Here is a 14,725-nt window from a genome sequence, read left to right as displayed (position 1 = left end):
TAATTGTGGGTATAGTGGCTCCCAGGGGGTAATTTGGGCACTGCAGGCAGCCGATAAATAGTGGAGGGGAGGGCATATTTATCATTGAAAGTGTTGCGGATATTGTCAGAGATAAGGGTGGGGTGGTGTTTAGGGCCGGTTATGGTTAGGCATTGCTTGTGGGGGTTGGTTGGGCATCGGTAGAGGTACAGCTTATGTGAGAATAGGGTTAGGTTTAGCGATCTAAGTAAAATATTGGTAAATTTTACCAATATTTTGATGTCGGAATTACCACTGCCCAATAGAGAATATCTGTAATTTTACAGCTATTCTACTAACCGCTATCGTCTATGTGGACGCCAGTGGCGTAGCAATAGGGGATGTCATGACTGCAGCAGGGCCCATGGACCAGAGGGGTCCAAATGGGATCCTTCTCCAGTCACTGCAATAGCTCTTTATTGGCTCTATAGTGGTAATAATTATCTCTATGGCCTCAATTCACTAAGCTTAACTCCTGTCTTTAATAACTCTTCAGAGCTGTTTTACAGTTATCACAATTATATCACCATGGTGATAACTGTAAAACAGCTCAGAAGAGTTATTAAAGACAAGAGTTAAGCTTAGTGAATTGAAGCCTATTATGTGCTTTAAACAGTGGCATTCACTAACTAAACCATTCCTTTTCCTCTGCTTACACTGTTGACACACAGTCCTTGGAAAGCTGGTTTTGGTGGTCTGTGTCAGGTGATTATTATTTATGCCATATTGGTGGGAGCCCAATGTAAAATTTGCAATGTAGTCCAATGGTACTGTAGCTATGCCACAGCTGGATGGCACTCCAGTAGACACAATAAAACCGATGTCCACTCCACAACCAAGTGCTGTAAAAATCATAGCTGTGACTAAGGACCTATGAAGGTCCGAAACATGTTAGCAATCCTTGAGACCTGTGCTTTTATGGATTTGCAATAAAGGGATTTTTAAAGCACTTGGCTGAGGAGCGAAAATCGGTTCGAAAGCAGAAAACTTTCCTCATACATATGCGTCTAGGGCTTGTTCACACTGCTTGTGATTTCTGGGCTCTTCTAGTACTATCCAGCACAAGTAGAGTGCTAGGACAATGTGCAATGTATTATTCTTAGCAAGGACTTCTTGAGGGCCTGTTCAAATCAAAGCATTGACATGAAAATAGTGTGTAATGCTGCTGTAAGCATATAGGTTATAAAGAACAGAAATGTTCATTATGCTGCCCTTTATTTTAAGTACAAGTCTGAAACCAGCATCTGCATTCTTCAGCAAGCTTCATCTTTCAAAAATTCCATAACTGAGCAATTCATATGGAATTAGATGAAATATTAACATGCAATAAATAATATAAATTCTAATTAGACAAATAATGTGGCTTAACCAGGGGTGTGCTTAGTCAATCTGTGGTCTGAGGCAACAGCTGAATGGAGGCCTTATACTTTTCACAAACTTCCATGAACTTCAATCACCAGCAGTAATTTATGGCATGAACCACTAGACTGTAGTGCATTTAAATGGTACTGCCTATGTCCTAAAATATTGTTCTGCTATTTTTATTAAACTTTTGATTATAATTTATAAATGATAGAAAATGTTAAAGTGTGCAATAAATACTTGCCAAAGCAGATAAATGGCAGATAAAGCCATCCAATATCTGAGTGGTACTGGTGATAGCTCTCAACTCAGTTTAAAGGGTGTTTCTACGTACCTTCCTTCCATTTGAGTAGTAGCTACGATATATCTTCGCATATTGACAATTACCATGTACCAGGACTGTCAGCTATTATTATAAGTGTTGCAAATCATTTCAGGTCTATTTTCCATTTCAGACTGCACCTCCTCATGGCTATGATACTATTTTAAATTTATGAACTATTAGTTCAACTGCAGATTTAAACATCAGATTCAACCATATAAGTGATACTACTGTCAGGAGATAGAAGCTTCTAGTCACATAAGATCAATGGTGTGTAATCCCCTTTAAAATGTGGCAATAGCTATTCTGGTCTCAGAGCTACAGTGGATAAGGGAAAGGCTACATAAGGTTAGTTGTTCTATTGGACCTCACCTGCTGGCTGCAAGAGGTAAATATGAAATATATACAATCTATCTATCTATCTATCTATCTATCTATCTATCTATCTATCTATCTATCTACTTTTTTATACATGGCCTAAAGCAAAATTCCTATGTTACCGACTGGCTAGGCTTGTGGACAAAAGGTGCTTTCCTCCTTCTCAGTGAGAGTGGAAAACCCCAACAGTTTCCCAGACAGCTGCCTCAGTTTGACTGATCACTGGCACAGCCCTGGGCTACACCATTATTGTGTTTTTTTAAATACACTTAAATACATTTCTTTATACAGACAGTTAAGAAATGAAATTAAAGAAATATTGATAATAATTTTGTGTGGTTACATTTTTAAATTAGGCCCCCACCAACCTTACAAAATGTAAAATACTAAGTTCCAAAACAACTGTGACATGGACATTTCTGCAAATTGCCTAAAATCAAAGGATATGTTGCAATTCAGTGTTCCTGCATTCATTCATTCATTAGCATTTAGCAGAACTTTCTAAACTGTGATTTGCATTTACTCATGAGTGTCTGCAACATGCAAATTTATTGCTGCTTCTTTTTGTTTATTGTGTATTTATTTAGCACTGACCTCCTATGCATTGCTTTCCACAGTATAAAGTCTTGTCAGTAACTATCCCTCAAAGAGGCTTATAGGCTAATCTCTACAATAGTCATATGTCCATCATGATCTATGTGGGAGGAAACCCTACCAAACAGGAGGAGCATACAAACACCATGCAGACAGTGTCCTGGCCCAGATACCGGGTACCAAAAGCTGCAGGCCACTTTGTTTGACTCAGCTCATTTCGGTGCACTGCTTTGAGCGCCGCCATAGACCATAATGAGAATTACTGCTATAGCTGTGCTCAGTGACTAAGTTGGGTACCAGCAAAATCTGGAGCTCAAATCAGAAAACAAAAGATTGGGGGAATAGCATTAACGCCACTCAGGAGTTTGACTCAGCAGGGTGAGCCGTCTTTTGGCTTCACATTTCAAATGTACTCACTTCTCTACCATGTCTCCTAAGCTCTGCTTCTGTTATATTTCAGCAAAAGTCTCCCAAAAATAGGTCTTCTGCTTCTAATGACTTTGTTGACTTTCAGGGGACCCACTGTGGTAAGTGTTCTCTAAACTGAAAAATATGACCAGGTGGAACCAGGGGCAGCACTTTCAAGAGGCAGAAGCCTCAAATGTTGATATGCAGGGGCTCACTGGTCTCAAAATGATTAATAGTTAATAGGTTAATACATACTGTATAGTTAACACAATCAATATTTTTTGTTTTAATAGTACCCAGGCAAGACCAGGACCAGGACTGGCGGCTGGCAAAGTAATGTTGAGGTCACAGGAAAAAATAAAGATTAGTGGCTGGCAGAGCAGGGTCAAGGCTGCATGAAAAGGTCAAGACTTACAACTGGCAGAGTAGGATACGGGAAGCACAGGGAGTTGTGTAGGATAAACAGCACTGAGTGCTGTTTAAAATTGGTTTAACCTCCTTAGCGGTATGCCCGACACTGTGTCGGGCATACCGCTCTCTGGCCCCAGGAGTCCCCCTTAATGAAATTATTTTCCTAAATGACTGTAAATCCTTTAGCTAGCACTAGGCTAGCTAGTAAAATCACCCCCCGATCCCCCATCTATACATTACCCCCCCTGGATCCAGCGATCGTGCAGCCTCCCATCACAGCTCCGGTCTCTCTATGGGTAGGATCGGGTTTGTGCATGACATCATGATGTCATTTGTGATCCTCCCCATATTGAATAGCGGAGCTGTCCGGGGAGGATGCGCCGATTGCTGGATCCAGGCTGGGTAATGTATAAACGGGGGAGCGGCGGGGATCGGGGGGTGCCAAACACATTTACTAGCTAGCCTAGTGCTAGCTAAAAGGTTTAAAGCCATGTGACCAAATTATTTTGCTATCGGGCAAAAAGTAACAAAACCTCCTGAGCTACGTAACGCTCAGGAGGTTAACTAATTGACCACTGCAGGTGGTGTTTAGGGATGGCCCAGCCTAGGAGAACTCATGGAGAAGCATGTGATCAGTTTGATCAGCTGATAGATTTGTAAGGTCCTGATTTGATGTGATGACTTCCTGGTTTAACACATGATCAGGACCAGCAAATCAGAACCTTACAAATCTATCAGCTGATCAAACTGATCACATGCTTCTCCATGAGTTCTCCTAAGCAGGGCCATCCCTAGTGGTGTTCCCCTTCAAGGACCTCTATTGATTAAAGCAACTGTTTTTAAAATGCTGCATGTCAGAGCACACATTACCACAAGTATTAGGAGCAGTTTCTTTCCTCGCACTGCTCTGCCTCTCTGCTGTAAAATCATCCCGACGCCTACAAATACAAAATGTTTTGGCTCTGCAGGGCTGGACCATGTTCCCGCACATGGGGTTGCTATCAACTCCTCAGTGTACAGTCTGGTAATCACCTCGCTGAAAGAATCTTATTCAGGTGGTGATAAGGGGTTAAGTTTCCAGCAATGTGTGTTTATTGTCCTCACCTACCTCACTGCTCAGAAATGCATTATTAGTAAATCTTTATCAAGATTTCTCTCCCTCTCTTCATGGACAGCACTGAGCAGCCAGAGCTTTGTTACTTACTGCCAGAAGTGTAGCATTAAAAGGCAGTCAGTCAGGAGTGGTGTATACATATCTCCCTGACTGCTAGTTATATTACAGCAATATTACAGCACATCTAGATACCTGTTAGGCATCCGAGAGAAACCGCCGCTGGGAGACTTGGGCGCAGGATACAGCCGTTATGGCCTATCCTGCTGCTGCACAAGTGTTAAATACTATTCCCCCTCTAGGTCCATGAGGATAGTGGAGAATTAAGTAATTTGGTTTCCAGCTATTGCTGGAAGGTGAATTATAGTGTTTTAAAAGTAACTTCAGCTCCGTCTTCTGACGGTGCCGAAGTTACTGACTGTGCGCCGCTATAGCCGTAATTCCTATTACGGTCTATGGTGGCGCCGGCTGCGCCTAAGTCTCCAGCACTGCATTTGCAGTGTTCGCCTATTAGGCCTCGTTCACATTATCACACGCGGATGGCCGTGTGATCGGAACGCAATGCGTACAAGTGCACGCCATCTGCGTTTGCATGCATTGTGTGGCTGATCCCATTCACTTGTAGTGAATGGGTCAGCCACATGTTTTGCTAAAAAATGCATGCAGCATGCGTTTGTGCACCGCACGGGTACGGAACGCATGCAGTGTGAGCATCAGACAGTGCAGTCTATGCACTTCTGATGTTCGTGCGTGTCTGCCTCCTACACGCGTTGCCGAAATATGGACAGCAATGCGTGTAATGTATCCGAGGCCTTACCGCCCCTGATAAGTGTTACTCCATGCTGTGAGGAGAACACAGTGAAGTATTTGTGAGCTGTGTTAGGAGTGAAGGATGATTTTAAAGCAGACAGAGAGAACTGTGGGAATAAATAAAGTGCCCCTAGCACTAGTGGTAATGTGAACCCTAATACAGAGTATTGAAAAATAAAACTTTTTTATCAATAGTTGTCCTGTAACCTCTTGAGGACTGCAGTGTTAACTCCCCCTAAAGACCAGGCCTTTTTTACTGAAATGGCCACTGCAGCTTTAAGGCCAAGCTGCAGGGCCGCACAACACAGCACACGAGTGATCCCCCCCTGTTCCCTCCACCAACAGAGCTCTCTGTTGGTGGGGTCTGATTGTCCCCCCCCCCCCCCATGTTTATTTATTTTTTATTATATATTTATGTTATTTTTTTATATATATATTTTTCACTATTTACTTTTTGTTAATACCACCAGTCATTGCACCTGTTCACCTGTGTGTGTGTGTGTGTGTGTGAGACAGGTGCAAATTTGTAATAGCCATCACTGCATATACCTACCTGTTGTGTTCACCTACCTACGTGAGCGCACGCAGTGTGATATACCACTCCGTGCATACCTGTTAACTGCACCTGCGTGACTGCACATTGTATTAATCAAGTCAGTGCATACCTTTCACTTCATCCCCCCTCCCCGATATGGACAAAACGGACAAAACAGGTAGAGGCAGTGATAGACCCAGAGGAAGGCAACCGGCAGGTCTGTGCGAGGTCGTGCTGATGTGATACCGTGCGGCCCTGGACCAAAGTACAGTGCTCAGAAGAATGCACGCCCCATCAACTCCCAAGATTGACTATTTAACACAGAACACCTCATCTTCCGCAGCCACCAGCGCTACTACAAGCACCACATCCGCTGCATTTGACACTTCACAGGAGTTATTTGGTGGGGAAATAACTTATTCACAGCCACTACTGCCTCAACAAGATGAAGGCGCTAAGCAAGTTACACCACCTCATATGTCTAAGTTAGGCGACACTATGGACATAACGTGTGAGGAGGAGGAGGATGAAGTACCTGCTGTTGGTGCAGTTTATGAGGTGTCTGAGGCAAGCGAAGCTGGGTAGGATGATTATGATGATACGGATGCCACGTGGGTTTCCAATGGAGGAGATGAACAGGGGGACAGTTCAGAGGGGGAATCAGAGAGGAGTAGGAGGAGACGAGTTCCTGAAAGAAGCAGGGGGAGCTCGTCATCAAAAACAGCTGGTGGCAGTGTCCGGCACCATGTATCGCCACCTATGGACAGCCAGCCAACATGTCCTTCAACGTCAGCTGCTGATGCCACCATAGTTCCATCACCCCAGGGGGGCTCAGCGGTTTGGACATTTTTTAATGTGTCTGCCTCAGATCAGAGCAATGCCATCTGTTCTCTCTGCCTCCAAAAATTGAGCCATGGAACAACAACAACTGCCTTACGAAGGCACATGCAGAAAAGGCACAAACTGCAATGGGAAGAGCACCTAATCAAAAGCAGCCCACAAAAGTAAAGCCACCCTCCTTCTCCTCTTCCTCCTTCAGGTGCAGCATCTTCAGCCGCTTTCTCCCTTGCACCTTCACAGCCACCCTCCTCCACTCCGCCTCTGACCTTGAGCGGTTCCTGCTCCTCTGCCCACAACAGCCAGGTGTCTGTGAAGGAAATCTTTTAACGGAAGAAGCCAATTTCTGCCAGTCACCCCCTTGCCCGGCGTCTGACAGCTGGCTTGGCGGAACTCATAGCTCGCCAGCTGTTACCATACCAGCTGGTGGACTCTGAGGCCTTCCGTACATTTGTGGCCATTGGGACACCGCAGTGGAAGATGCCAGGCCGCAATTATTTCTCTAAAAAGGCAATACCCGAACTGTACCGTGAAGTTGAGAGGCAAGTGATGTCATCTCTGGCACACAGCGTTGGGTCAAGGGTCCACCTGACCACGGATGCCTGGTCTGCCAAGCACGGTCAGGGCAGGTACATTACTTACACAGCCCATTGGGTCAACCTGGTGACCGCTGACAAGCAGGGAGTACGTTGCTGTGCAGCGAACCGAGTTGTGACACCTCCACGGCTTGCAGGCAGGCCTCCTGCCACCTCCTCTCCTCCTGCTACATCCTCTTCGCTGTCGTCGTCATCCTCCTCCTCCTTGGCTGGTGGCAGTTCAACTCTACTGGTGCTGCGATCTCCTCTCTAGCTACACAGCCCCAGCTCCCCAGAGCCTATGCTGCATGCCAGGTACAAGGGTGTCACGCCATCTTAGACATGTCTTGCCTCAAAGCGGAAAGTCACACTGGAGCAGCTCTCCTGGCTGCTCTTAACAAACAGGTGGATCAGTGGCTGACCCCGCACGGCAGCAATCTCATTTCTGGTTTGAATTCGGGAAAGCTGACACATGTACCCTGCATGGCACATGCACTGAATCTAGTCATTCAAAGATTTGTGTCAAAGTACCCAGGCTCAGAGGACATCCTGAAGCAGGCCAGGAAGGTGTGTGGGCATTTCAGGCGGTCTTACACGGCCATGGCACACTTTGCCTATATTCAGCGGAGAAACAAGTTGCCGGTGAGACGCCTGATTTGCGATAGCCCGACTCGCTGGAATTCGACCCTCCTTATGTTCTCTTGCCTGCTAGAGCAGGAGAAAGCCATCACCCAGTACCTCTACAACTACAGTAGAAGGACACACTCTGGGGAGATGGGGATGTTCTGGCCCAAAAACTGGACACTCATGCGAAATGCATGCAGGCTCATGCGGCATTTAGGGTATACTCACTTTTGTTGCCAGCAGTTTAGAAATAAATTACTGTGTTTTGAGTTGTTTTGATGGATTTCATGTTAAAAAAGGATATACTGTAACATACAGGTAATATTCAAGAAAACAATTGGTATTTATTATAATTTATATAGCACCAACATCTTTTGCAACACTTTACAGAGTATCTAGTCATGTCACTAACTGTCCCTCAGAGGAGCTCACAATCTAATACCTACCATACATATATGTCCATAATGGACGGTCTAAGGCCAATTTTAGGGGAAAGCAAATCAACTTATTTTTATGTTGTTGGGATGTGGGAGGAAACCGGAGTGCATGTACGAAACCTACACAGACAGCAGGAGAACATACAAACTCCTTGCAGATAGTGCCTACTATTGCAACAAATTTCTTTATCTTCCTTTATTGATGCAAAAACTTCACAGTGATATATATTTTCAAGAACAATAAATACACCAGGTACAAAAAATAATGAAAAATTCAATAAAGTAGTATCTCTAAAAAATTTGTGTATTCCTCTTTTTGAAGCATTGGATTCACAGAGAATATAACACGTCTTATAGGGAGTTTGTAAAGCAGTAGCACAGAGGCGTCAAGTAGAGTAAAATCGATTAAAAACTGTTTAAAAGGGGAAAGTTGGTGGACTCACCTCCCTTGTAGAAAGAAAGACTGGACAATGGGACGTTACTCACAGTATAAAGTAATAAATCTTCCCGCCTGCTTATCCAGTGGTTGCCTTTGTGGCTATCCACGTTTGTGAGTATAACCATTACTTTGTTACACCTGACCAATTGTTACTGAGATACTACACTATATTGGGCTCTCGGTTTCCTTTTGTCTCCTCCAAACAGCTTATAGGGAGCTTCTTTATAATATACTGTAGTTTCTAGTACGCCACAACAATGCCAGCTTGTTTTGATTCGATTATTCTTCTTTAGGCCCTTAAAGACAGTGGAGATCTGATAAAAAATATTTGGCTCATAGAAGAGTAACTCCATACTTCAAAACTGGATATCTCAAGACCCAGGCACATTACGCTGGGGATACAAGAGTAACTCCATACTTCAAAACTGGATATCTCAAGACCCAGGCACATTACGCTGGGTCTTGACATGTGTCATTTGTGACTGCCTGGATGGTTGCCCCTGTCCTGCGTTTTACACTGCCTCGGATATATGGAGTTTGAGTAGCTACTTTTGTATATATGATTTTGATTATTATTATTTTTTTGTCAGACTCTACTGTCTTTTAAGGCCTGAGAAAGATTCATAGGCTTGAAACAAGCTGGCATTGTCACCTAAAAAATACAGTACATTTTCATAAATAAGCTCCCTTTAAGGCTTATTTTATTCTCTGTGACACCTATGCTTCTTAAAAAGGAATGCACACATTTTTGCTGAGATATTGATTGGATTATTTTTTCTGTAATTTTCGTACCTGGTGTATTTATTACTCTTGTAGGTAATTATCGTTGTTAATTTTTTGCATCAATAAGAAAGAGAGGAAGAGAAATTAATTTGTTGTAGTACCAATTGCTTTCTTAGAATATTACCTGCATGTTCTATCCTTTGTTTACAAGAAGATAGCCATGGGTGTGGAACGCCATTGAGGATATTTAGCTGATAACAATACTCCCATTTAATTACATACAGACTTATTTTAATAGACTAGCAAATGTATGCTGTTATACAAGCTGTAAATTGACTACTTTACATTGTATCAAAGTGTCATATCTGCAGCATTACCTCATGAAAAGATAAAATAAAATATTTTCAAAAACTACAAAAATGTGAGAGGTGTATACCCTGGTTGAACTTTAGAGCCTGAAGACTAACTTATATTATTTAGCAACAAAGATAGTGTTTGTGTTATATAAGAAAAACTACCATGTAATTGTTGATGTCACAGCTGTTTCGAGAAAAAAGTAAAACTTACATTGTGTAAGTGGCCAACTGCCTCATATAAAGCCACATGTTCACTGCACTTAGAGCATGCCATGACGCATAATTGTTTCGGCCTTTAAAGAAAGAACTATGCCAGGCCTTACCAGTGTGGCTTCTTTTGTGTACCATGAGTACATTGGGGCCGATGCATATTATCCCACAGATATCACATTTTAGTTTCCCGTTAGGAAGTCGAATACCTCCAACTCCTGTCAAGGCTTTGGTGCCTTGTCCGTTCAGTGAGCCATTCATTTTCTCCCCTGCTGCATCAATCATTCGTAAGTCCTCTGCGCAGTCTTCCCCATTCATTTCACAGGCACGGCCATTCTCTTCATCACTGTGAGTCTCTACTTTAATATTACCAGCTAAAAGAGAGAATACAGCACACTGGTTAGTAGATACAATATAACAGGAGTCATGTGTCAAAACATGGAATGATACTAGAGGTATTGTATGTTTGACCACAGCTATCCATAAATTATATTTCTTCTATGTTGCTGTCACTTACAGTAGGTAGTAGAAATCTGACATTACCGACAGGTTTTTAAGGAATAAAGGGGGGGGGGGGGGCTCAGGGGAAAATGAGTTGAACTTACCCGGGGCTTCTAATGGTCCCCTGCAGACATCCTGTGCCCGCGCAACCACTCACCGATGCTCCAGCCCCGCCTCCAGTTCACTCTTGGAATTTCAGACTTTAAAGTCTGAAAACCACTGCGCCTGTGTTGCCGTGTCCTCGCTCCCGCTGATGTCACCAGGAGTGTATTGCACAGGCCTAGTATGGTCTGTGCCTGCGCAGTACGCTCCTGGTGACATCAGCGGGAGCAAGGACACGGCAACGCAGGCGCAGTGGTTTTCAGACTTTCAAGTCTGAAATTCCAGAAGTGAACTGGAGGCGGGGCCAGAGCATCGGTGAGTGGCTGCGTAGGCACAGGATGTCTGCGGGGGACCATTAGAAGCCCCGGGTAAGATCAACTCATTTTCCCCCAACCCCCCTACAGTATTCCTTTAAGCTACCGCATTTTTCGCTGTATAAGACGCACTTCCCAACCCCCCCCCCCCCCCATTTGACACACTTTTTCTCCCCCAAAAATGGGGAGGAAAAGTCCCTGCGTCTTATACGGCAAAGGCAGGGAATCCCCGACTTAGAAACGCCCACCGATACGAACTGCCGCCATCGGGGATTCCCTGCCTGTGTCCCCACTGGGCCTGGCTCCCCACTGTGAGTTTATCCTGCCCCCCACTTATGTCTCCTGGCCCCCCGATTATGTCTCCAGGTCCCCCGTGCAGTGTCAGTGGCAGCAGCTTACCTCCTCCACCTTGCCCGCGGTGATTGAAGACATCCGGCTTCCCTGTGTGGCTTCCTCTAGTGCCGGCTTCTAATGACGCATCATTACAAGATGGCACTAGAGGAACCCGCACGGGGAAGCTGGTTGTTTTGGATGTCTTCAATCGCCGCGGGAAAGATGGAGGAGGTAAGCTGCTGACACTGCACGGGGGACATGGAGACATAATCAGGGGGGGGGGGGCTAGGTCGGTCAGAGACATAAGCGGGTGACAGGCCAGGCTCAGCCCAGCAAGGAAACATGAGGACGCTGGGGGGACTAGAGGACATAGGAGGGCGAACCCATGGGGGACCAGAGGACACTGGTGGGCGAGCACAGGGTACAGGGGGGGACAAGAGGACACAGGGGGGCAACCACAGGGGGGACCAGAGGACACTGGGGGGCGACCACAGGGTACAGGGGGGGACAAGAGGACACAGGGGGGGCGACCACAGGAGGGACCAGAGGACACAGGGGGAACCACAGGGTACAGGGGGGGGGGGGGACAAGAGGACACAGGGGGGGGGGCAGAGGACACAGGGGTCAACCACAGGGCACAGGAGGGGACTAGAGGACACAGGGGGGCAACCACAGAGCACAGGGGGACCAGAGGACACAGGGGGGTGACCAGAGGACCCAGGGGGGCAACCACAGAGCACAGGTGGGGGGGCCAGAGGACACAGGGGGCAACCACAAGGCGGACCAGAGGGCACAGGAGGGCAACCACAGGGCACAGGTGGAGACCACAGGGCACGGGGGGGAGACCAGAGGACACAGGGGGGAGACCACAGGACACGGGGGTAGACCGCAGGACACTTAGGGTAGACAGGGCGAGATAAGAGCACACATGAGGTACACAGGAGGACACCATTTGGGGGAGGGCATGTACAAGACACTCCTGAAATATGGATGCACCAGGTTTAGTTTATATATTTTTCCCTGTTTTTTGCCCTCTAAACCTGGGTGTGTCTTATATTCCGGAGCGTCTTATACGGCGGAGAATACGGTAGTCCATCTCTCCATAGGGGATTCTCAGCATGGCCTTTATTCTTTATAAAGACACTCCTTGAAAAGGATTTATACAAAGATGCTGGCCAGCCTCCCTGCACACTTTTTGAGCAGTTGGACAGAGCAACTGCCACACACTAAAGGTCCGTACACACGCCGGACTTTAGGCAACGACGGGTCCGTCGTTGCCTCCCGCTGGGTGGGCATGCCAGCGACAGTCCGGCGTGTGTACGCTCTGTCGTCAGACTGATACGGCTGTTTCTGAGCGATCCGCCCGGCGGTTTGCTCAGAAACAGCCGTATCAGTCTGACGACAGAGCGTACACACGCCGGACTGTCGCTGGCACGCCCACCCAGCGGGAGGCAACGACGGACCCGTCGTTGCCTAAAGTCCGGCGTGTGTACGGACCTTAAGGCCTCGTTCACATCATTTAGCACAGATGGCTGTGCAATCGTAACGCAACGTGTCCGATCGCACGCCATCTGCGCTCCTATGCGCTGCGCTGCAGATCCCATTCATTACAATGAATGGGATCTGCGCTGCGATTCACAAAAATGCATGCAGTACGCGATAGGCAATCGCGCTGCCACGCAGCGCAGCATATGATGGGAACGGTAGAAGGGCTGTCTATGCCCTTCTACCGTTCTTGCGTGTCGCACACTATACGCGCTGCCAAAATGCGCACGGCAGCGCGTATAGTCTGAACGAGGCCTAAGTGCTTTTGAAAAAAAAAAAAAGAAAACCCTGAGAATCCCCCATGAAGAGATGGGTCGGTAATGTCAAATTTCTACTACCTACTGCAAGTGACAGCAACATAGGAGAAAAGTAATGTATGGCTCATTTTACTCTGGGAGAGATGCACTGCTTATCTCTATGTGGCTACATGTATTTTAAATTTTACAATATTTGCGATAGTGGTCCTTTAAGAAACACTTTGGGCGAAAATCTGGTGTATGTATGGGAGCCCCCCAATGTACCCTAACGAACGGGCATCCTGGATCTTTAGTAATGTCCAACTGACCCCTGAACACATTTTTCTACTACTCCTTCCTGTAGGCTAGTGCCACGCAGTGGCCCGAGGGATCTAGTCCCAATCACTGCGGGCGACAGTCCTCATATGTGTGTATTAGGCTGTAGACCTTCAGTGTTGCCAGGGAGGCAAATTACACCTTCCTCTCAGTTACACATTTCTTCTAACCTACTATTACAAGTATTAAGAATAGTGCACCCTGAATGGAAAACTGGTCAACCAGAGTTCACACCGAAGACAACAGGATTGAGTTAAACTCAACCTCCAGTTGAACTGATATGAAACTGAACTCCAGGTTCCATGTGCACTACCTCTTTTACAGTTAGAGACTGTAATAGATAGCGGAGATGCCGCCGCAGCGGTGAGCGGCATGGCGGCTGTCTCAGCCGGCGGCCTCCGCCGCGCAGTTACATGGTGGAGTTTTTAGCACCACACCAAATGAGCAGACATATTCAGGCAACAATAATTACCTAATGCACCTAAATAGGTTAAATAAACAGGAGGAAAGAGGTCATCGACCTCCAACTACATTAAACCAACACATAAGAGAACAAAGCTCCCCCTCACTAATCATAAATAAATCGCTATAGAGCAATTATAAAGTTTTGAGTCTGAGACAATGGAATCAAGATGAAAAGAATCTTTATTTACAGTATAGCCAACTCAACAATTAAAAACAATTAAAAACAAGCAGCCAACCAAGGTCACAGGCCCCTAAATAATATTATTTCATCATATACTGAGTCACATGTCAAAATAAACCTAAATAAATCAATTGTTTGCCTGGGGGATCATGTGGACAATTACAAAGCGGTGTCCCATATATTATCTATCAATATTATTGTCTAGAGACATCCACCCCACATATAGACCCACAGGGAAACAAGACTTAGGGCCTGATTCACAAAGCGGTGATAACTCAGTTATCACGCCTAAAAGACTTTAGGCGTGATAACCTTTGCACTAGCAAAATTATCACCGCTTTGTGCTCTAACTCGCGCGAAGCTCCCGCGCGCAACACCTTGCGCGCGGGAGCTTCGCGCGAGTTAGAGCACAAAGCGGTGATAATTTTGCTAGTGCAAAGGTTATCACGCCTAAAGTCTTTTAGGCGTGATAACTGAGTTATCACCGCTTTGTGAATCAGGCCCTAAGTCTTGTTACTTAAAGTCTCATAGGGCTTAATGGGCACTTCGCGCGAAGCACGGT

At 45.7% G+C, this 14,725-nt stretch overlaps 1 protein-coding gene across 6 annotated transcripts in view; it reads right to left on the bottom strand.

Annotated features, from left to right (window-relative positions):
* The window catches only part of IKZF1 (IKAROS family zinc finger 1), a 296,693-nt gene that overhangs the window by 51,375 nt on the left and 230,593 nt on the right, over positions 1-14,725 (bottom strand). For 5 of the 6 annotated variants that reach the window (XM_068236523.1, XM_068236524.1, XM_068236521.1 and 2 more), the window contains one exon: positions 10,264-10,524. In XM_068236523.1, coding sequence (XP_068092624.1) covers positions 10,264-10,524 — 261 coding nt within the window. The remainder of the gene's footprint in view (positions 1-10,263; positions 10,525-14,725) is intronic. The other variant, XM_068236522.1, reaches the window with a different exon arrangement.

The sequence above is a fragment of the Hyperolius riggenbachi genome, chromosome 5 (genome assembly GCF_040937935.1).
Source record: "Hyperolius riggenbachi isolate aHypRig1 chromosome 5, aHypRig1.pri, whole genome shotgun sequence".
NCBI lineage: Eukaryota > Metazoa > Chordata > Amphibia > Anura > Hyperoliidae > Hyperolius > Hyperolius riggenbachi.
The sequence above is the reverse complement of the archived record's forward strand: the minus strand, read 5'-3'. Positions and strand labels throughout refer to the sequence as shown.